A 25,257-nucleotide genomic window follows, 5' to 3' on the forward strand; every position below is an offset into this window, starting at 1 on the left:
ATTAAGCAAAATTGAGTAGTTGATTAAGAAATTTTAAAAATTGTCTTGTATACATAGACAAGTGTGAACAAAACCCAAGAATATCAACAATTAACATAATGTAAATAAGTGGTCAAGGTTGTCTACATATTGAGGGAGAGAACTAAAAGAAACATAGTGTATCTTGAAATATACTAAGGGAACTTGACTTAGATGCATGAACAAGTGCCAACAAGACTACATAAAAGATTACAAAATTAATAAAAAGTAAACTAGTGGCCTAGGCTTTCCAGGTTGCAAATGGACTAGGTTGTCTACTCAATGAGAAACCTAACACTTAAAAAGACATTAAGTGCATCTTGAAACATACTAAGGGAGCGAACAGAAGAATGGGTGTGAAATATAGAATGAAAATTATGAGCCATTTTTGACATTAAAACTACACTTTCAAGATGCTAGGAGAATGAACAATAGAATTTGTGCCATATAGAATGAGAATTATGAGCGTGATTTTTGACACTACAACTATACATACACATACTCCTTTTGTGTCTTTTGTATCTTCAAATTGTTTGTAAACAATGAGTGTCTTACTTAGGATCAAGGATAATTCACATTCAAACATTCATGTAGCAAAATCCCTAGGGTAAGTTCCACCAATCACAGAGTGTAGGTACCAATACACGTGCAAATAATTCAAAGTTGTACAAGGCAAAACCATTCCAGAACATGACAAAACCAATTGCAGATATGTCATGTCAAAAGATATAGTAGATATCACGGAAAGATCAGATATATTCTCTCCAACCTAGATGTGAGACCAAAATTCTAAGATCCAATTTTTAAGCATTTCTACAGAACCAGCTCTTCTACACAACCAGCTCATCAATGCTAACAGCATTCAGCATCATAAAAAATAAAGCACCTTTTGACCTCTCAATTTATATTTCTCAATCTCAAACCTTAATTATACATTCTAAATTTTTTTTTGTTTATTTATCTGTATAGCCTTACACCTAAATCATTATTAGTATGATGCATTTGCTTCCAACAAATGCATCATACAAATATAGAGAAAATAGATACATATAATGTTCTAGGTCTAAGGTCTAACAATATTTGATCTAGGTCTAAGGTCTTAACAATATTTGATCTAGGTCTAAGGTTTTAACAATATTTCTTTTCATATTTGAAGGTATACTTATATCATGACGAACACTTGTTGACATAATGATGATGCTCGATAAATGGGTGCATAAAACACCATTCGAGATTTCATGGTACAATAATGGGAGCATGTGGAACAAATCTTGGACTATGCAAATAGTCCCATCCATCTTCTTTTCTAACGAAATGCTTTGGACTCCACGTTCTTCCACTGCTTTCCCTTTGCCTTTTAAGGTTTCTTTGTTCCTCTTCCACTCTTATTTTGGCTTCTGCAGCGCTACTCCAATCTCCTGTCAACATTCCCTTGCTCACCTCCGACCAAACCAAAGCTGATTCTGTTGGGGCAATTCCCTATCATATTCCATTCACATATTAGCCTTGATTTATACGTATCAAAGCATATGATGCGGAGCAATTATATCTATTTCTAAGAAATAATACTAAATTTGTTCAAGAGAAACTGATAACATTCAGATATTAATTTGTAATATTGCTGAAATAAAATGACAATTGTCAAGAATGAGCATGTGGTATTGCTTACTATTACACCACAATTCATTAGGCAACGACTTGAATAAGGAAGCAAAACCTGCACCAAGCTAATAATAAGGAATGGCCTAAAATTGAATGAAACCCCGCTCTGTGATTATGAATTTAAGGGAGAGAGATCATAATTGACAGTTGTGATGGTGTATCAAATGTGAATGACAGTAATTCAGCACCCTAATCGTTAGTTACAGGCCTCCTGTTGTGTTGAATTCCCTTGTAAATGCAAACAGTATCCTTCTAATCGTGTGCTGTGTCTATTGTTTTAGAAAAGAAAATGGAGTTCAATTCAAACAGTGGTTTTTGATAACCGTCATAAGAGAAAATATTCAGGTAAGGATATCTACTATACAGAACACATGTTGCAATGCATCTTCTCGGCACTCATATACAAGAAAAGGCTTCACAAAAACATATGTGCCAAAGGATACTTTGTATAAGGGTATGGAGATCCTTGACTATTTATAATTTGGTAATTGCTTAGACAGTTGTTCTGGTGACTGCCATTGTAATTATGTAAAAGATGGGTCTATTTTAATGGAATACAGTTTTCGACAAATGATTCAAGGAAATGAGTCATGTATGAACTTTAATCAATACTGGATACGTGGAAATGATACTGGCACATGTAAACTCTTCTACTCAGTCATCATCTTCTCAAATGAACCGAATTTGGAGTTATGAGTAACCCCTGGGTATCTGTTAGGGAATGCAATCTCTTGGTGTCAAGCCAAAATCAACATCCTTATGTTAAATATGTATAACCACGTAAATCTTGGAATCAAGCTACTCATAGGAGAATCAAACAGCTGTAGTTCAACTTTCAGAAGTGGTTCTTATTCAAACTTAGTAAATGATGACGATGTTTTCCACGATAGCTGAAATCAAGGTTGCACGGGTACGTGGGTACGGGAACGGGAACGGGTACGAGAATGGGTACAGGTACGCATATTTTTGAAAATAGGGAATGGGGGTACGTGTGTATGCCTAATTTTTTCTATATAATTAATATTTTATAGAAAATATAAAAATCAAAATATATGTCATGAGTGAGCATTCAAAACAAGAAATTTGAAAATATGAGCCATAAGTCAAATTATAATATACATATATATATATGCTATTGCTGAATGTTTAATGTTTAAAGTATTTCTCATAATAGGGGACGGAGGTACTTGGGTATGTCAAACTTATTTTAAAAATATACTTTTATATTTATAAAAAATCTGAAATTATGAGTCATGACAATGGTTTTTCAAAACAAGAACACTGATAAAGTTTGCAAATGTAATGTATTGTTTTCAGTTTCAGATTTGCTATATGTTTGAAATAATAATACATGATAAATGCTTAGATGCATAACAAAGAAGGCAGACTTTAAACATGAACAAGAAGATCCTAAATCATATGACAATGACATATTGCAAATGATAAACTTATGACTTGAATAGTGATAAAGTTTATTGTTAATGAGTATCAAAGTTTCGAACTGATTTGGTATTGAATTAAGTTTGATAAACAACAAGCTAATACAAAAATAAATAACCAAAAATAAAAATCAGAATCTTAATCAAAGTCCTTAGCTATGATGCTCTCCACCGAGTACCCGGTACGTGGGATACGTGTACCCGGTACTTGGGTACGTGGGTACGAGTACCAGGGGTGTGGGTACGAGTACCCATGCAACCTTGGCTGAAATACATGGCCATCCACTTAGGCAAACTGAAAAATATTCCAATGTGTGTCTAGCTTGGATTTTTGCAAAAGCATTTGCAGATCCTTAAAAATTACTGAAGGCAAAGCATTATTTGATATGGTCATGATATTTGTATGAATGACAATATAGCAGTACACAAAAGGCAGACGAATTGGAAAAACAAAAGCCTCTGAAAGATGTGATCTCATGGACTGCATTCTCTCCTGGATATCTACAAAGCTGATGGTTTCGTCATCAGCTTTGATACCATAACCACCAGTTATCTCCACAATCAATATTCAACTGGGCTAGTTCACTGGAGTATACAATACAACAAAAAATTGGATGTGGTAGTTTACCAGTTAAACATGTAACATGTCTCCTTGGGATTTGAAAATGTGTCTCTACCATGAAAGACCTGATAATTGACACTTGAGCTCATCCTATTTGATATTCCATTGCGCCCCTTAAAATAATAATTAATTAGCAAAAGAAGATATTTGCAGATGCCCTTGTTTTATAAAGCAAGGGAATCTTTGTTACCAATATGGGAGCTTTGGAACAAGTTAGATAGACACATCCAATGATTAGCAAAAACAAGTTTTGGTAGGATGTGCAGTTTAATTTACCTGTTCGGTACTTTTTCCAAAATATGGATGCATAGAAAAGCTCCTGTATACTCTTGTCAGAGCATTCAATTGTAGCTGCTCTGATAGACTGATAGATGCAACATATCTCTGGAAGCTCATAAGAAACAAAATAGTTTCAAAATTTACCTCGAGGACTCATCAACTGATGGATTTCATTGTTTTGTTAGTGTAGGTCGGATGCAAAATGAGCTTGAAAAACCAGCCTTGGATGCTTCTAGTTGGCGGCACAAACTGAATGTATGGTTTCTTAGGAGCCTTAAAATGGGACAAGTTCTCTAATAATAATTTAAAGCTTTGTCTGTTGTTGCGGCTCAACTGCCCTGATATACGGATATGCGAATTTTGGCCTATTCAGTAGACAGAAGTACTGTTTTCAAACAAAATGTTTTGTCAGAACTGCAATTGATGTGGAATATCCACTAAATAGACTTGTCGAAAGAATTTCGAGATTGTTAACTGTAATTTGCAAAACATTTCACTCTCGTATAAAGCTTTGCAGAATAATGGGCAACTGTAAATTAGTTTCATCTGATTTTCCACTGAAATGAAGATTTTTCTTTTCTTTATATGAATTTTATAGGCATAAGTTGTCATTTTTTCTTGATCTTGTTGGAAATTAGCCACACCCAGACCAAGAATGGGCTGGCCAAGAGGGGCCAGTAGCTCAATTGGTAAAGCACTCCAGCAGAAAATGAAAGGTCCTAGGTTGACTCCTAGCTGGTTCAAATGAGCAGCAGCTCTATCAAGTGGTACAACAACCAGGCTAGAAGCTCCAAGCACCTGTAGTGTGGCTTAAAGGCGGGGGGATTGGAAATAAGCCACACCCAAACCGAATGGGCTAGTATTTCGGTTGGTGGAGCACTCCAGCAGCACATGGAAAGTCCTAGATTTGAGTCAAAGCTCATCTAAATGAGCAGTGGCTCTAAGTACAAGGTTGCAAACTCCAACAGATCTTCTTGGTATAGACTGTACCAGTATGTTACTTTGCTTTTGTAGCATATATTTAGAGTCTAGACATTAGCTTAAAATATTATCTACATGATATAAAATAAGGTACACTCACTATCAATTTCTGATAAGAGCAACTGAATGACTTTTGGTCATTGGGAACTTGGATGGTACAATTAAGTAGCATATTTTGTCAAATGTCTATAAATTCACTTTCAAAAACCCATTACTACACTAGCAATCCACTACTACATAAGCACGGGCGTTTTGGGAATCACTGAGCATAATGAAAACCTCTGCTTCTGAGTTCTCATCCCAAATATTCAGGAACCCACTTTGGAAAAATAGGCATCCTTATCTGAGCCTGAAGGTGCTGGCAGTCACCTGCAACAACCTTTGTATAACAGTGGAAGCAAAAGAAACATTTCATGTAGAATGCAGCTGAGCCTTTTGATATGGGCTCCAGACTCATAATCATGTTGATTGCTCATGGTATAGTTTCTGCTTCCAATATTCTCACCAAGCAGAATGTATTGGGTAAGGTATGATACATAAATGGAACCGCTACAATTTATGGAACTGCTATTGTTGTAGAGTCCATAGAGAAGTGACCATAGCTCTGAGAACACTTTTTTGTTACAAGTCCAACAACCAAAAACAGGTCTTTCATGGCACCAAAGTATGGATATTCTTGCAAATCAAGATTAGGAAAAATATGCAATTTAAAAATATACAGCATCTCATTCTGAGTTAGTATATTACAAATTCAAGAAGCTGGAGGATAAAAGCTGCCAGCAGTTGGTAGTTTGGAGTATCAGTAGTGATTTTGGAAGTGTCCAAACTGCACACTACTAGGAAGAGTTGAATTCACTTTGTGTCAAGAAAATATCCTTTAGCATCGAAATTCTTCTTTCTTTGACTATTGAACTTCCATGTGGGCTTATAAGCATAAGTCCACTATTGTAAATGCAAAGGAACAAAAGTTGAGTAGGATTCGAAGGATTTTATGAATAAAATTGGGGGGAATATGTAGCATTTCATAGTCACTAGTAAACACTTCCCCATTGAAAAGTAATTTGTGTTGAAGTATAGCTTCAGTCGAAGTGAACTGCTCAATATATTGAGTATATGTATTCATGATTCTACATGAACAATTGTTTTATGTCTTATATTATTTATAAGAATTATATATATATATAGATATATTCATAAATGACATTACTTAACTAATCGGGCTCTTATCATAAGAAGAGAGAATTATGTTATCGGGCTTCCTGAATGTATTTGTAAATACCACCAAATGATTATTGGTTGAGAAGCAATCTGAATGTATTTGTTTATACACTGAATGATCGGTTATGTTATGGTCAAACATTATGTCCACGTAGAGTCATGTCTCTACAGGGACATAACACTTTACATATTTAACATGGAGACATCGTGCAGTCTGATATCATTCACAAGGCATACTCAGTCTGCACGATTGCTCTCTCCTGCAAACAAAGACATTAATCAAATCATGTTCATCTATTCTACATTACTGTCCAGTTTCGAAGATCTGCACAATCAGAACAGCACAGTATATATATAATCAGATTTGTAAGTAAATCTGAATCAATTCAATCTGCAATATTATTTTGTGTCTCTATCAGAGATCCTGATTTTACAATTTGAGTCATGCGAGAGCTGTGTTAGAGGTTTTAATGACTGAAATCACTGAGATTCAGGCTGGGTATATGCCTTACAGACCTAGGACTTTTATTTGTTATTAAAGTTGTGGATTCCAAGTGAGCTGTAGCTCACAATTTTCTAAAGTTTTCTACAATATGTGGTTTCCTCCAAGCAAATTCCTTTCTATATTTATTTGTGCATGGTATTTGCTCACATTAATGCAGTGCATGTTACTTAATTTCCAATTGTACAACATTTCTTCAATTAAATTTGTACTTTCTTGTCTTGTGTATGGAATATCCATCCTTATATAGAAGTCACGTGATATCAAAGCAGTCACATGATTTTGCAACTTCAAGTCCACAAAAAGATTGAGTGGAGTCTTTACCCTCCAATGTAACAAGAACTAATGCGTAAGTATAGAACAAGATATTGAACATAGGAATTGTAGATAATTCAGAAGCAACTTATGTATTCATTAACCATTGAATACAAGATTACATTTCCAATGCACAACATATCCTTCCAAATGAAGAGGATTCACACATATAGTACCCAAGGGGGTTCATTGCACCTGTATAACTTCCCTCAATTATGCCAAACTGTCTAACTTCCCAATTTCTTGATAACATCATTCCCCCCCCCCCCCAAAAGAAAGTCGTCACCGGACAACAAGATACAAAATGTTCGGAACAAAAAACACAAAATAAGGATGATGATTTGCATTCATATATCAAAGAAAAGAATTAAGATAAAGTAGAGGTGGTGTCCCTAGAACTATGCTGAAGGGATCAGCATCGTCCGAAGTTGGTGCACCTATTGTGTGCGGATGTGCAAATCTGCTCGTAGCTTTGAGTTCTCCTCCACTGGCCCTTGGTCTTGGAATTGATCTTGGCCCTTCATTGTAATTGAACAACTATAAAAAGGCCAAGGCCTTCTCATTTGTAGGGTTGGAGTTAGATTCATGAGAGAGGAGAATCAATTAATATTAGAGAGAGTAGGGTACGAGGAGACTTGTTCAAATTGATGTCATAATACTATCAAAGTGATTGTTGATTCATTGTTGGTCTTCATGGTGGATTATTTGTGTTTCTTTGGAGTATCGCATAGATTCTTCAATTCCTCACAAAGCTTCAATTCCTCACAAAGATTAGATTTCATTTCATGTTGAATAGAAGTAGATGGATGGAAGATATTATTGAATGGTGATTAATGAAAAAGCTAATGTCCATGCCTTTTGGTACATGCTAATTGTAAATAACATTGTATGGTTAGTCTGGGCCTAAATTGTGAGTGTTTAACTTCTATTGAAGTTCACTTAGATTGCACTTCCATGGGGTATTTGGATAAATATTGACAATCTGAAAATCATTCCCACGTCCTTAGATGCTAGCACTCTCCTATGCCTAGTTAACACGGTGAAGAAAGGATTGGTTAGAGGCTCACCCCATCATCAACATTATCTTACATTCTTAGAGTTAGATAGAATTTCTAAACCTTATCTCTTTACAGTTTATTGGTTGGTAGTGATTGGAGTTGTAGAAGTAGTTGATATACATTGAATGAATAACGTAAGTCCTTTTGTGATAACCAACCTATCACATCATAAAATTGAGTTTAAAGTCAATGATAAGAAGGAACCTTGAGGTTATCTCATTTGATCACATAGTCCAAATACATTGCTTGGCATATGAGCATCCTTATTCAAGAGAGAGTCAAAGGTTTGGTATTTCATCTTGGAATATTAAGTAGTCGATTTTGCATGTTGTAGTGGAAAAAAACTCACACCAATAGGATGCATAGAAGCTTGACCAATGGTTAGTACAATTAGAGGTATACAATAACAAACATGAAATGTCCTTCCTAGTTTTCCCTAAAATCACAATTGTACAAAATTATAGCTAAGGTTTACCATGTATAGGGTTTCTTAATTATGTAATTACATAACTTGAAATCCTAAAACACAGTTAGGGTTTATTTATAATCATAATGTCATAGTTAGTTTTCTTTAAATTAAGAATAGCATGCAAAATGGATATAAATCAATTAAATACATCGTTGGACTTGACTTGAGGGTGACCCAACCATAGTAGCAATAAGGTCAGATGACTTAATGAGGCACCTTAGAAGCCTCCTTCCCTTGGCCTCATATGGCATGAGTCATACATATGAGGTCGCGTACCTATTGTGGGGTCCTATCACCACTCTCCTTCATCTTGCCAATCCTAATTGGCTTATATTAGGTGGAAATATATATATATATACAATAACCGCCATAGTGGATTTAGAAATTATCTTTATGGCATGTCATCAAATATCACCATATGTGTTATCCACCATTAAGAATTAGGATTTCTACCATTATGGCATGTCGTCAAGAACTGTTACAAGAATATCCTACCATAATGAATTTAAAGGATTACCTTTAGGGCATGTCATCAAATATCACCATATGTTTTATCCACCATAAAGGATTTAGAGATACCTACGATTATGGCATGTCATTAGAAATCACCATGCGTGTTATCCATCATAAAGGATTTAGAGATACCTACCATTATGGCATGTCAAACTATTACAAGAATCTCCCACCATAATGAATTTAAAGGATTACCTTTAGGGCATGTCGTCAAATATCACCATATGTGTTATCCACTATAAAGGATTTAGAGACACTTATGATTATGGCATATCGTCAGATATCATCATATGTGATATCCACCACAAAGAATCAAGATTTCTATTGGATCCCTTGGATAGAATGTCTTAGAGAAGTGTGTCACATTTTTGACATATATTTTTGCCATCTACTATGGGGCTAGACTCTAGGGTTTAGCTCAATTTCTTATTTTTCTTGCATTCTCTTGTCGTGGCTTCATCTTTCTTATTTTTTGCTAGGAGGATATCATACTACATTTTGTTGTATACTAGAGCGACATTTTTAATCATATAATTGGCAGGCGATCCTTGCCAATTTCTGGACTATCACCTAAGTTTACTATGAAATATCGTTTCTTTTCAGTCATTGTTTGGTGATCCAGTTGTTGCTAACTCTTTTGTTTGTATGCCCAGTCCCATAAACCTTTTTGGTTTTTTGTTGGACATTAATATTATTATCTTATCTTATCTTTGGCAGAATATCGTTCGCTCTAACACCACTATCGTCCAGACCTGAAGTGTAATCTAGCTTCTGTGAGGTGTATCATATGACTTTTTGCCAATCTGCAAAGTATCGCCCAAATTCACTTGCTTCCAAAGTCCAAGTCTCTTATTTTAATTTGCTTGCATTTAGCTTTCATTTCAGATTTCCAAGTTTCCTAACAGCTCCTCACAAGTTATTATGCAGGGTTCTTGCTTTCATTTGCATATTATTTTATGCCCTAACTGTGGTTTTGTAGGACCTCCTTAAAGAGGCAAAAAAAGATTTCATGGTGTTTTCTGATTGACATTTGGATGATGAATTGATTGATTGAATTCTGATTCAAAGACATGAGTTAAATGATGATGATTTGATTGCTTATTTGTTCAATTTGTTGGACTGATCCTTGCTAGTTGATAGATTGTTCGATTCAGCTCTTTTCTGATTCAAAGATCGTTTGGTTGTGTGATCCATTGATGAGTAATGATGTATTGATGTTTGCTCAAAATGATCTCCCCTTTATAATTTACAAGTGACAGGGTCGCCACCTTTCATAAGATTTGATTCATCATTTTTCATTGCTGCTTTTGAGAATATTACATTATTGTCGCAAATGATCTCCCCTTCTAATGTCTTTCTGTAATGTCCCCTGCTGGATCTTTAATTTTATTATTTCTTAATTGTCTTTTAGCAGAATTATTTCATATATTCTTTTTATTTCTCCTTCTATGAATGATGGTTTTTCAAAGTTTTTGTTCTATATATATACATTTCCATTCTAAAAGTCATGTCTTTTCATAATGATTATAATAGTTATATTTTATTAATTATAACGAATATATTTCTTATTAATATTAATATTGTTTTAAATATGTTTGCATAATATATTTACTTTATATATTATTAATCTAAATCTTATATTATATTTAATTCTCATATTTTAGTAGTAATATATTGTGCAATATTATAGTATGATTATAATAAATCATAATTATATTATGATTATTTTTATTGATTTATTATATATCTATATTGTATGGTATTAATATTGATGGAGATATCACAGTCCTCCCCTCTTAGATTTTGTTTGTCCTCAAATAGATCATTTAAACATAACTTTTCATATAGAACCATCATACAAAGCATATAATTGGACGCAAGAGGATTTTAGTATACATCACAATGCATCAAAACACAAAGCATACACAAAGAAGACATATGAATGCATGAAAACACGAAGCAGACACATGAAAACACAAAGCAAACACATGAACGCATGAAAACACAAAGCAAACACGATGTAGACACATAATACAGTTCACTAGAGTCAAGAAAATGATTTACAAAATTTACTTCTTCGATAGAATCCACCACAAGTGATTATTAGTACACATGTGAATATATACGTTTCAAAGAAAATGTGAACTCCAAAGCCGATCCCATACTAAGTCCAAGAGTGGAACTTTGGCCCCTTTGGTCTCAATAGCGGTGTTTACACATTCACACGAGTTGGCCTACTTAGCAAGTTGCTTGTTTTGTTTTTCTCTTGTTGTTACTTAGAATGTAAACAAATCATTTAGGCACCAAACTCAACGGTCTTCAAGGTTTTTGTGGATCCAAACCCTTAATCACATCTTGGAAAAACCTCGGTCCTCAAGGCAACTTGATCCCATCTTGGTCAATCCTCAAGGCATCTTACAAGGACGCTGATCCGTACCCATCTAGGAATAACTGATCGGTTGTACTAGTCTAAATACACCTTTGTTCTCTCTTCTGAAGCTACTTTTATAGGTAAGTAATAAACTATATGTGAATTAAAAAGGTCATGTTATTATGATTATAACTCTCGTCTAGAAAGAATGATAAGATGCAATAGGTTGCTTTGACACCAAACTCAATTGTCTTCCTCAAGTTTTATGAGGATCCAAGCCCTTAATCCCATCTTGGAGTAACCTCAAGGCAACTTAATCCTATCTTGGTTAATCCTCAAGGCATTTTACAGGGATGTCAATCCTTACCCATCTCGAAATGACCAATTGGTTGGATTTACACAAGCCTTTCCCATATCTCATCGCAATTCTTTTCTTCTAGCTTATTTACATAAATTAAAAAATGACATGCTTACCTCTAGATGCATGTCTTAACAAAATCTTTCCTTCTGCATTGGTGGTGTATTTTATGTATTATGTTTTTCTTCTTGAATACATTCCATATCGACAACTTAATATTACATAAAGTTAACCACTTATTACTGTATGTTCTGATTTATATTTAATATTTGATCAATATTCCTTATATGCATCTTCCACCTTTCTGGCATCTCTTATTTTATTGATGTCATCTTACTTTCCATCTGATTAGAATAATTTTAAGTAGATTTTATTGACATCATCTTATTTTTCCATCTAATTAGAATAGTTCTAATTCTATGTTCCATTTATATTTTCGTATTCCCTTTGTAATTCCAAACTTATTTATTATTTGATTCTTAATTGTTCTTCATTATTTTTTTCCTTCCTTCTTTGTATATCTATTTCTGTGAATCTCAATCAAATGTTGCAATCCATATTTCATTTCTTTTATGTCCTTATTTGGTCTCACCATTGCAGGAAAAAGCATATAGCTCTTCTTGATATTTATTGCACCTTTCGTGGATTATATATTTTCTACATTATTTTATTTTGTTCCAATTTGAAGATTAATGTTGGAGCAATACTTATGCCATAACCATATACCAGGACCATCTTTGACTTCTACCTAGGTTTCCTACTCCTCTGGACCAGGGGCGACACCATATCTTCTTGCCTCTCATCCTCAATCAACTCGGCCCTAACTTCCTATCCCCCTTAGAATAGTAGGGCTTCCAGATATGAACCTGGTGCATATTCAACTGCCACTTCAGGCGCTTAAATGGGATTTGGAATTGAATCTACATCGTTAATAATAGCTCCAACTTTTGTCCCTCAGTATGAAAACTAACAGAAATATTTGGAAATATTCTTTTACACCAAACAATTTTGCAGGAGTTACCATTTCGTTCCCAAAATGTAGGTCTGGACAAACGATGGTCTAAAACTGTAATTTGGGATTCCCATCTAAAGCCAAAAATCCTCCCGATTATCCTATTCTTGCAAGACTTTGTTTACAGCAGGTTCTCAATATTTTCCTCTTATCACCATGTCCTTTTCTTGTAATCACCAACTTGGTTTTGGGGCACCACTCAATAATCATATCAAATTCAAATGCCAAAAAGGAAAGTGAAGAGTCACAGACATCTTGAGTAATAATATTTTCCCAAGGATTTGAACAATTTCTATAGTACATTTCTTTGCTCATATATTTGAGCGAAAACAATAGTCAAAACATATATTTTCTCCGCACATTATATTGTTGCATTTATATTTTCTTGAATATCAACTCATGCTCAGCGATAAAGGAAAATTTCATTCCATTGTAAATTACAGAGCATATTCCTTCCTCCGTACCACAACTCAGCGCTAACTTTGCTTATCTTGTATGTAGTTTTACTGGTCTCTTCTGTTTCCTTTGTCTTTCCTTGTTATCGTTCTTGCTCAGGATGTCTGGCTTTATTCCATACTTCACCTGTAGTTTGTAGTTTGAATAGGTCAAAATCAATAAAGTTTCAGCAACATAAAAAAAGATTGCTCCATGAAGACTTGCCTGACAATATTATTTCAATATGTTTTATTTTAGTGATTTTACAAACTACATGCATCAATCTGTATAACCTTTCAAAATATTATTCTAGCGTATATTATGAAAACTTTGTCATTTTCGTCCAATTTGGGACATATATCAAATTCTCTTGAGAGGACTTAAATATTCAGGAACTAATTATATTCTCAAATAAGTTAAAATACCTCAAAATCGTGAAACCTTAGAGGCTGGCAGGAGAACCAGCTCTGATACCAATTGTAATGTCCCCTGCTGAAACTTTAATTTAATTATTTCTCAATTTTCTTTTCGAAGAATTATTACATATATTCTTTTTATTTCTCCTTCTTTGAATGATGGTTTCTCAAAGTTTTTTATTCTATATATATATATATATATATATATATATATATATATATATATATATATATATGTATGTATTTTCCATTCTAAAAGTCATGTCTTTCCATAATCATTATATAAAATATATTATATTGATTATAGAATTATATTAGTAATAACATATAACATATTAATTATATTGATATTATTTTTAATATTAATAATATTATGAAAGACAATGGTTGTCATTAATTGGATCAATCATAGGTGGAACTTTGGTTGGTCACAATCTAGATGGCACATAATCCTTGATTGGTTTTGGCATTACCCCTTTTAACCTAAGAAAGTTTGTTTTAGATGGATTTTGCTTCTTAAAAAGCTTGTTGTTGGGACTAGATTGGGGTCTTCGGGGATGGATTCTGGCAGTTGTTCCTTTTGTGGTCATCTCAAGTCTTTTGAACATCTCTTTTTGAAATGTAGACTTGCATGTTAAGTATGGGTATTTTTCTTGGCAAACTTCCTTTTTGGAACTGTAATTATGGAATTACTTGGCAAGAAATTCTTGTTGGATTTGTTGAAACCATGAGTTTGAATAGGTTTTGGTTTGTTCTTACCATGGAAATCCTATGGTTTATTTGGAAGAGGAGAAATGAAGATATTTTCCAACTCAATAAGAGGGTACTTACTGGGTTTAATCTTATTTCACCCATTTCTACATCATGTCCCAAGTCTCTACAGTGCTAGAGGTCCTCACAGACAGATTCGTGACTTTGATCCGAGAGGGAGCCATGGTGTTGTTCAAGGAAGATGTATACTCAGTGCAGTATTTTGAAACCTACTCTGATATGTTGAACAAAAAAGAAAAAGAAAGGCTGGATACATTTTTGCAAGAAAACAATCTTCACAGGAACACTGGACTGCAAGATGATCAGGAGGCCTTTCCATTAGCTCGACATGGTGAACAGGAACCTGGTGATGCTGAATGTATGGAAGATTCCACAATGAACAAGGTGGTAAACCAGATGGCTGAAATTAGTCTGCAGTAATTACTGAGTGCAGTAATCAGTCCTAGTGTTGATATGTTCCATTTTGAAATATACACATTGCAGTAGCAAGAAGATCCATTTTTGCAATATTTAAACAGTTAGTGAAATAGGTGGTTCTAAAAGGGGAAAAAACATCTTTGGGGCACAGTAACCTCAATTAAGTCAATGTACTTGCAGCTTTATAAACTATTCTAATATAAAATATATACATATTAATTTTATTATTTTTGCATAATATATTTATTTATAAATTATTAATCTGAATATTATATCATATTTAATTCTCATATTTTAGCAATAATATATTATGCAATATTATAGTATGATTATAATAAATTATAATTATATTTTTATTATTTTATTGATTTATTATATATTTATATTATATGGTACTAATATTGACAGGATGTCACACTTTCTCAAATGAAGTTCTTTTGAATATCTCCTTTGTTAATGGGCCCTTGGTCTACTGGTGAAGTTGAATGGCTCACAAAGAGCTCACCAGGGATCAAGTCTTGTTGAGTGCAAGGCTCCGACATCATAAGGGATGAGGTGGGATCGTGCCCTAGGTGATTTTGATGGCATGGATGCCCCTCAATCCTTGGCTCTAAGCCGAAGAGGTTTTAGGCACGAGTGAGCCCGTATCAGGTTCCTAAATCGTCTTTGTTGTGGCCTTCGCTGGTTGGTAGCTTGCAGACTCCGTGCCTCGTTGGGTTGCCTCACAGGTCTAGACCCTCCATAAAAAAAAATCTCCTTTGAGAATTGGGAACCACATTGTTTCATTTGTTAATGCCCTTATGAAAGGACTAAACCCTTTGGTTATGAAAAGATGCCTCTGTTTGACAACTGCCACCCCTTTCACTTTTTCTTTGATCTTCACCTATCTCTTTCTTTGACAACTACTACCCTTTTCACTTTTTTTAAATCTCCACCTATCTCTCATTTATCTTAACTGTCTTTACTACTTTTCAAATCTATGCATATCCCATTTAAGATTTGCATATCCTCTTCTTCTAGATCTCCATATCGTATCTCCTTCCCATATCTCTCATTTTTCAAATTTATCTTTACTGCTTTTCAAATCTGTGCATATCCTCTTCTTCTAGATCTACATATCTTATTTTCTTCTTTCCTTCTCAAATCATATTTCAGATCCCTCCTTATGCTTCTGCTCTAAATCTGCTCTAGAACTAATCTACTCCTTTTCCTCCATTCCATTTGATCCCTCTTCCCCTTTATATCTTTTGTAAGAGTCACACCTCATCAACATGGTTGTCATTTTAAATGATCACACCCTCTCACATTCACTGCAAATTTGAAAGAGTCACAACCCTTCATCTTTTAAAAAGTCACTTATTTTCTTCCCTTTCCTTCCTTCTTCCCTTAATCAATTAATTCTTATGCTGTCTCTTCTTCTTCCCTCTATTTTCTCATTTGCATACCTGCAAATGTAAGTCTGATATAAAGTCTTGCTCCCTCCATATGCACTCTACATCTTCTTAATATATCTTCCAAAGAGTCGTGTATCTTCCATTTTTCAACTATCCCTTCACTAATCATAATTGTTACTCTTATTTCTAATTTAGGTTTACATCTGAAATCTTCTCCAATTCTAACACAATTAATCCATATTTCATTTTACAATTTTCCTTGTTCTATCCATGTCCCCTTTCAAATGAAATCTTGTCCCTTTTATATATATTATGTTGAGGGAGTCGGAACTCTTCACTACATGCCTCTCTTTCATTAAACTCACTAACTTGTAATTCTATTTTATTATTATAATTTATAAAATTTAATTTTCTTAATTATTATTTATTATCAAATCTTATTTTAGAAAAGGGAACAATGCACTTCCTTTATTGCATTTTCTAGAATAAATAAATATTAACTTGGTTTGAAAGTCTCTTATATTTATGGTTTTCAGAAAGTCAGCTTCCCTATTTCATACCACATGGTATCAATTTACAAAGTTAATTGTAAAACATTTATCATACGTTACATAGCTATAAATGTGTAAGAGTACACTACTGAATTTTGTAGGATTGTCCAAATGAAAAATAAGTGCAAGATGAGATCTTGACGATGTACATTTAAAGCCTTTATAGCCATCTTTAAAGGCCCATGTTGCTGTCCAAACTGGTGGATATAGCAGAGAATTTTTCCCATGCTCATCATCTTAGTTAATGGAGACCTGGAAGAGCTTAATGGAGACTCTAGTGGAGAAGAAGTATTCTTGAGAAGCTGCCAAGGGCAAGGACAAATCGCTCTTGAATGGAGCCAAATAGTCTTCACATGATGATACAAGCCTTCCAAATAATTTATTGGACCTCTATTCAAAGCAGAGGCTAAGATTCAAATTCTATAATTCAAAGAAGTAGCTGCATAGAAACTTGACCAATGTTTAGCACAGTTGACAATGTACTTTAGCATGCAATCCCTTACTTTGGAAGAAAAGGATCTCCTTTGCTAAGTTGAGATCAGTGAAGCATGTTTCAACTTGTTTTGAAACTCTCTTGGATTCTATGGTTCTGAGAAAGCAAGTTTCAATTAGCACATGTCACATGGTATCAATTTTAGAAGTTAATTGACAAACATCTTGTCATATTATCTTTCCATAGACACAAAACACATAAGAGTGCACTAGTAAATTTTGTGAAAGCTTTCCAAATGAAGAAAGCTGTGCAAGATGAGGAGGTCTTGATGAAGTACATTTAAAGACTTGATAGCCATTTTCAAAGGCCTGTGTTATTGTCCAAACTGGGGGGCATGGTAGAGACATTTGCCCATGCTCACTATATTAAGTAGATAACCCTTCATCCTCTCCAAAGAGAATGATCTGAAGCCAAGATAAAAAAGGAAAACCCCACAAATACCAACGAGTAATCTCAACTTTATTGTGACCATTGTAGCAAAAGATGTTTATATGGATTCATCTTGATGAAAGTTAAGTAAGAAGGGAATGAAATATTGTATCCTTACAAATAATGAATAGTAATTAGTAAGGATAAAGAGATTGATTGTACTTCTGACATGGATTTCTGTTATTTGAATTTCTCACGCCACAAAGAAGGTTAGTTTTGTTTTTTAACTTTCTTGGTATAATAAGAATTGATTGATATCAAAATTCAAATTAATGATGCTGAGATTGATCCATCTTTTATTTTTTGTTCACAAGCCAATCATATGAATAATAGCTGATTAAAAAACTTGGTCTACTTACTTATCAAACCCCAGGTTTTATGCTGAGGGTCATATCAAAGAAGAGGCTAATTTGCATACAAGTAGACAAAGTAGATTGAAATTTGTTGTTGATTCCAATTTGTTGAAATATTGGTTTTAGATGATCTTCCTTTGGATGGAAGTGGATCTGTGTTTCACATCCTCTACATGTTTTGAAAGAAATTTTGTTTATTACTAAAGGGCCAACAAGTCTCATTTAGTCAAAGGTGGCAAGAGCTTTGTGTGGTTTGCATACAAAGGGAAGAAAAAAACCATTTGAGACCTTGAATCTACATGGAAGGAGTACATTGAGTAGAAGCACCAAGATTATTCCCTTCAAGAAAAAGAAGGAACATTGATCAAGTTCCTTCATGTTCAAGCTCTTTGGCATTGGAAAATCATGCATACTATTGAAGACAACGATTTTCTAAACTCGGTTGGAATGGTGCAAGGTGAGATGGGAGCCATGTCATCTTCCAAAAGAGATATTCCTTCTATGTTTTTGGGTATCAAACGCCTCCATATCAGGGAGGTGTGATCCAATTGTTTTGTTTTCGGTTCTATAGCAGACTGATCACAACTAGAGGACATTTGTGTTAGCAGTTCAGATTCCTTGTGACAAACTATGCAATTTAAATTTAAAATGATGTTCCACTTCAAGCTCACATGGAAAAGTTAGGACACGGCTATCCTCCAAACAAAATGCACCTTTAACCAAAATTGAAAAAATCGAAAACACAACAGATTTTGCTAAAATTTTCAGCATTTATTCTTCACAATCTGTATGTTTTGTAATCGAAAACAGCAAAACATTTGAGAAAAAAAATCACTGTATTTTTGGAGATCTGAAGGAAAAAAAATTGACTTTTGGTGCATTCTGTCTGGAGAATAGCTGGCGCCGAAAAGTTATGCCTTCCAGAGTTTGGTCAATAACTATTAAAAGTCGTACTATTAAAATGACCTTGTGTCTGAGAAAGGCCATTTTGGTCTGCGTCAAGAGCAATATTCCATGCTATTCAAACAAAAAAAAGGGTAACTTCTCACAAATTTTGAACTTCTCTATAGGCTTGTGAGGCATAACTATGCTACTGTAAATGAAAATATAGATTAACTGTGAGATTTTAAATGAGCTTATGTAGGGAATCGGTAGCACTCCACAAGATTTTATAGTTATTACTTTAAGTATATAGTTTGTCATTGTACGCTTATTTCACTTTTGAGACAGCTGTATTAAGAGCTCTTAAGGACTGAACCCCCCTGAAATTCTGGCTAGTCATTTTCTAAAGTGGCCTAGGACTGTATTTTCTGTTTAAGTTGCAGATTTTAAGTGAGTTATAGCCTACACTTACTGAAAACTTGTCTCACACATGGGTTTCCCCAGGGTAAATCCTTTGCCTTCATAATTATGCATGGTGTTTACTCTCAGTTATGCATTACATTTTAGATGATTTGAAAGCTTACAACATTTCATTTCTTTTATACATTTTTATGTTGACATCTAATGTACAGAATATCTATTCTAGTTTATAGATTAAGGTAACAACTGTCCATTAGTCTTTGTGGATTTGTTTCCTCTTTCTTTTGTTTTCAGCTCTAGCTTTAAAGACTGCTTATGTCATCAGAATAGAAACCGAGTCAGAAACTTGTATACCTCCCATCTGGACTAACAGCCATCAAGGCTTGGTCAATTCCCATGTATGTTTGAATCTGTTTATCCCTTTCTCCATTTTAAGAACATGACTTTGAGATGATAAACAGCCTCTATGGTCTAGAATAGTTCTAAAGGAGTTTCTCCTTTTTTAGTGCTTGTGTTGGCTTTTAATCTGATCCCTGAACTAAAATACCATGTCACTATGGAAATGCGTTGGTAATTACTGGACATCAAAATAATTTAGATTCTAATTTTTCATTATATAACTAGATAAGATGAGATAAAATTATTAATGTCCAATGCAAACAATGGGTCGAAGTGACTGCTGAGAAAAAGACAAAAAGCTAGCCCACAGCAGAAACACCAAAGGGTACCACAAGGAAAATAATCACAACAACAAGAACAAATAAGCAATAGCACAAAAAAACACTAAATAAATAATAATATAAAAGTGGGAAAAAAATCAGGCATAAAGAATTATTTTATAGCTTGATTCAATATCAAGTTGGAACTTAAATAATAAATGGTGATGGTATATGATGCTCAATTCTATGAGCTTCACACGTCCCATTTCTGAAAATGATTTAATCATGAAGATACATATTGCTGCGGCCTAGATGTATATAGTATAGTCTTCGACTGTTTATTGGACAAGCTTACAATCAGTCATAGCTGCCCAAAGGTCATCCCATTTTCTCATGTATTATCTATTATGAGAAAGATGGCATTTGTGCATTGGTTGACTTGGAATAAGGAAGGATAGACAAGAACATTTCAAGCATCAAAAAATAAACTATTTCACTTGGATCAGAGAAAAGACGTATTTGTTTCCAATATTAATTTTTCCCAGAAGATGACATTTATGTGTCAGTTCCCACTTATTTGTGGTGGTGGATTCAACGGTAAACAAGAAAAGCATCTGATAACTTTAGGAAAGCCAGATTTTACCACAGCAACACTTGTGATCTTGAAGATACCAACCATTAGGAAGTGGCCCAGGCTCACTTTGGTTGGAATAGATTAGCTATATGAAAGGAGTGAGCATGCCAGAGATAAAAGGTTGATCTTAATTGGTTATTTTGGAAACACACCCTTTCATGATTTTACCACTGTTGGGGCAGTCTTGTTTAAAGTGGAGCAGCGTTAGCAAGAATAACAGGCTTGGGGAGTTTCAATAGCTCTCAAGTAGATTGTTTTTATAAACTTTTGACCTTGGAGCTCTTGAGTTTTGAACATGTGGAATTGCATTCGAATAAAAAATTCTCAGTAGAAGGATATTGTCTTCATATTCTTGTGGTTTTAGCAGATTGTGGTAGGAATTATGATGATGGATTAATTGCTACCATTTAGGGGTCCATAATTCAAGACAACAAACATGGGCAATTCAAGACAACAAACATGGGCAATGACCTCATTTTCTTCAAACCCCATTCTATTCTTATTATTGGTAATAGTATCTTTTCTTCTGCTTCAACTCAACTGGATTTATCTAATTTCAATCTTGAAATGCTAGGACTTCCAAGGAACTGTAAGAGGACCTATGGATCATATCACTGTCCTGATTTTCTGCACAACCTTATTTTTGAAGGACTCGCCAATAAGAAAAGTCTCTTTGACACTTATGTGTGGAGGATAAGTGTGGAGGGTATGACATTGTTCTTACCTTACAGAAGATTGTTGAATTTTCCTTATGCTAGATACCAGTGAGTGGGTAAAAGATGCAAAGACAAATAGAGATTATAGTGTGCCAAATATTATGTTTACCATCTGTGTAATCAGATTCATTGAACAGACAATGTATCCTACAATCATGGAATGCTACATTTGCACTTTCAGGGCTGCTCTATTTTGCCACAAATCTATTCCAAAGCCATCGGAAGCCTTGGTATCTTTATGTCATGCAAGCATGCTTAAAGCATTAGATCATTGCAAGTGGATTGATTGCTAAGGATCCAGGTTCATGCAAATTGGCAAGGCATATTTTATTTCAATCTTTGTTATAATTTAAAATCTTGAGGAGCACAAAAACTAAAACATCTATGAGAGATAGTGATAAAAATCAATCTATTTCCCCAAGGGAGTCCCATACATCATATTCGATGCACTAGCTGTGTTAGCTGCCAAAAGGCTCTTTTACTTTTCTGTATTCAAAATAAGTGTTCTGATTTACCATGGCTGTTTGTCTATGAGTTAAGTATTAAATCGATTTTCACTGAGAGTTCTGAACAGAGCTCTCTAATATTCATAACAGCAGAATATGAATTCTCAAATACTGGCAACCCTAGCTAATATTACCGGAAGATGCTTTGAGGGACCAGAGATTACTTATAATAATGAAGAGATCTGGAATGAAAGTATATAAATGTTAATGTGCAGCTTCCTCAGTTCCTAAGATGCGAAGAAAGCATACATTTCTCATTTCATATTGCAAAATAGGTCAGGGGAACTCACAAAGACCAATGATGGGATTCAAAACATTACCTCCTCGTTATGAATGATGGGAGTTTTCAAATTTGAAATGACTTCCTTTGCATCGTATATTACACTCATCTTTCCAGTGGCAATGTCTTTCAGCGTGACACTTCTGCAATAAATAACATTGTTATATGATGCTTCATTGTAGAAAATTTATTCAATTGTATTTAAGTATATATAGGCTTACCCATCCCAATCTCCATGTAGCTCATAAAGTACATCTTGAGCAGGGAAGCATCGGCCGATGCTTCCAGAGATTCTAGTGTTGGATCCCTTGAGACCAAAAAAGGATTTACCTTTGTAAGATAAGTTCGCCTTCAATCCAGATTGCTTGCACTGTATTTCTACATTACCAATCCATTCAACGGTTGGAAAGGGGAATAAGTTTATACGTAGATTAGGAGAATTCATCTCGTAGATTTCACCCAATTCCAGCAGCTTCAGTTCTCTTTTCCCATGGATTGTGGCTTCAACTGATCTTCCTGTACCCATTAATAGAACTTGGAATAACTACAGAATACTTAATTATAACTGTAACCTACACAGTCGTTGGTTAATAGATGATTCCAACAGGTTTGATGCATACTGATGTGCTTGTCTAAGTTGTTCAAATATTCATAAGATAAGTGATAGAGAACTTAGCTTTATACTTGCTTCGTGTGGTTATAAATTTTTCTAAATATAGAGAGAAAATATGTCTTTTGGTATCAAGGTTTTACAGTCTTCTGAACTTGCCTTTGCATTTATTTGATCTTTAAGGTACATATTTCCAACAAAAACACCTGACAGAACAAATGAGAAAGGGAAAAACATATATTAAAGTACTAGTTGTTCAAGTCTGTTTACCATAGAATCGAGGTCGAGGACACTGCCACCAATTCAATTCCAGGTTGTGGGATTCATTGGTTGCATGCAAAGCACTTACAGGTGGATGATGTGATACCTGCCTTTCAAATAACCATTGTGAATTTCATCAGCTATTGTATGTCTACTCATTTCACCCAGATATCTTAAATGATAATCTATTTCACTGAAGAAAGTATAGGGTTCATGGAAAGATAATTACTCGGTCATACCTGCTCAAGAAGCACATTAAGGTTCCCAGAGGAGACATGGTGAGTTTCCCCAAGAATGGGATTGTATGGAGCTTTCCCAAAGATTGCAGGCCTGGTGGTAGAGATACTCCATGCAACCACATAATTGAACCTTTCCACGGCAGTTTCTCCTCGTGCACACTTGCCTAGCAAGTCTTCAGAATAGCAGTACACGCTCTCCCCAAACAGTTGGAGCTGTGATTTGGGCAGATTGAACTGCGGTGGCAGCTGCAACATCCATTCTCAACATTCAAAGAATATACATTTACCAGCTGTGCTCCAAGTATTCATACACAATAAGCTAATTACACAATACCTGGAACTTGGTTAGATCAGAGCCGGGTCGGATACACTTGAATAGATCAAAAACTCTGCTTACAATGCTTTTCTGCTTCTGCCCTTCCAACCCATATCTCCAACCGCCATCAAGGGACAATGGACTTGTGAGCACTGCATAAACACCAGCAGAAGCTTCTGTAGAGCTATCAATTCTTGTTGCCCCCTGTTCAAAATGCCAATACAAGAAGTTTTTCATTTTACTTGATCTTCCGAGAAATTTGATAATCTAAATGAAGTAAATATGGGTATAAATAATTTTGCCTGTGTCAGATTCTAAAGTAGCCAAACAATACCATTGATACTATAATGGATTCGTGTGTCCCGTAGGGCAAAAACCAACCAAAATGTAGAGAATACCGCTGGCAGAATACGCAAAACAATACATGAAGAATTGTTTCAGAGCATGAGCCCTCCACCACGTGGAAGATTTTGAACTCAAATAACATCATCACACCTAATATTTTAATACATGCCGACCAACATGAAATCGGTTGATTCTACATGCAAAGCGACACATTTTCTGGGTTTTTTATATTTACTAGCGTAGACCAACCTCCTGGAAACCCAACGTCCAAACTTCCTTGTATATATTTGTTCGGTGGCACGGAATATAGTCGAGCAATTGGACGCCTGTCACTTGTAATTGGCTTTCATCCAAGCTGTGCCTTGTTTTTAATGAATTTAATATGACGCTTGCTTTTGTTGCCGGCAATCGTCTTTTCCTTACACGGCAAGGTTTTCGATCGGTTCAAGAAACCCCTTCTCCTTTGGATTGGAGAAAATAACATAGTTTGTAATATCTGAAATAAAATATTTTAATGATGTTTACAAGATTAGTATCATTAAAAATTAATAATAATATATGAAATAAAAGATTTTAATGATGTTTACAAGATTAGTATCATTAAAAATTAATAATAATATTTATATTTCTTTGGATGTTGTATCGTTTGCTACGAGTTCTCATTAACAAACTTTAAGTCAATAGAGGAGAAGGTTTTATAACTATCTAAAATTTCACACTACATTATTTTGGTCATTATCTTAAATTTGTTTTTTGATTTGTTGATGATTGATCATCAATTGATGTGATGTTATGCAAAATGATCTTTATCTCTTTAAAGTTCGTAATAAATAACTAATCATCATCATCATCATCATCATCATCATCATATATATATATATATATATATATATATATATATATATATATATATATATATATATATATATATATATATATTAGCCTTCAGACTGTAAAAGCGGTGCCAACTGAGGGAGGTAGATCATGACAATCACCAGAACCCCATACATCAGTTGGGTTGGGAGGTGGGTCGGGAAGTGATCATCTATCATCATTTTTTTCTTTTTCTTCTTCCTCTTCCTGAGAGGTGAAATGGCAAGTGTCAGATAAGGAAACTTGTTACTGGTTGTAGGAGGATGCCCAATAGCAAAAGTAGCACGAGAAATAGGAGCAACAATAGGAGACCAATTGATACAAAGCTCTCCCTTATATAAGAAACCAGGTTGTGGTGTGTAATGTCCCCATCTTTTTAGCAACCCAGTGGAGTTCTTAGTCTTTACGTTCTCCAAAGGCTAAGTAGAGAAATAAGAAAT

At 34.5% G+C, this 25,257-nt stretch overlaps 1 protein-coding gene across 1 annotated transcript; it reads right to left on the reverse strand.

Annotated features, from left to right (window-relative positions):
- Positions 1-889: 889 nt before the first annotated feature.
- On the reverse strand, positions 890-24,404 carry LOC149571169 (oxysterol-binding protein-related protein 4C-like). Its single transcript, XM_089812734.1, has 7 exons — positions 23,934-24,404; positions 23,618-23,803; positions 23,284-23,529; positions 23,054-23,150; positions 22,395-22,689; positions 22,214-22,316; positions 890-1,497 (listed from the first exon to the last, which is right to left on the reverse strand). Exons 1-7 carry the CDS (start codon positions 24,087-24,089, stop codon positions 1,255-1,257), a joined length of 1,326 nt encoding a protein of 441 aa, XP_089668860.1. The 5' UTR covers positions 24,090-24,404; the 3' UTR covers positions 890-1,254.
- Positions 24,405-25,257: the final 853 nt, after the last annotated feature.

The sequence above is a fragment of the Cupressus sempervirens genome, chromosome 2, assembly GCF_028749045.1.
Source record: "Cupressus sempervirens isolate cs-2001-9-10 chromosome 2, ASM2874904v1, whole genome shotgun sequence".
Lineage (NCBI taxonomy): Eukaryota > Viridiplantae > Streptophyta > Pinopsida > Cupressales > Cupressaceae > Cupressus > Cupressus sempervirens.

Bases quoted from the DNA above. Each gene is read 5' to 3' on its own strand.
- LOC149571169 (XM_089812734.1), bottom strand. From the start codon at position 24,089: ATGATGTTATTTGAGTTCAAAATCTTCCACGTGGTGGAGGGCTCATGC. The intron at 23,804-23,933 runs GTATTGTTTGGC...CATTTTGAACAG, and splicing joins AATCCATTATAGTATCAATG to GGGGCAACAAGAATTGATAG. The intron at 22,690-23,053 runs GTAAACAGACTT...TAATGGGTACAG, and splicing joins TCCTCGACCTCGATTCTATG to GAAGATCAGTTGAAGCCACA.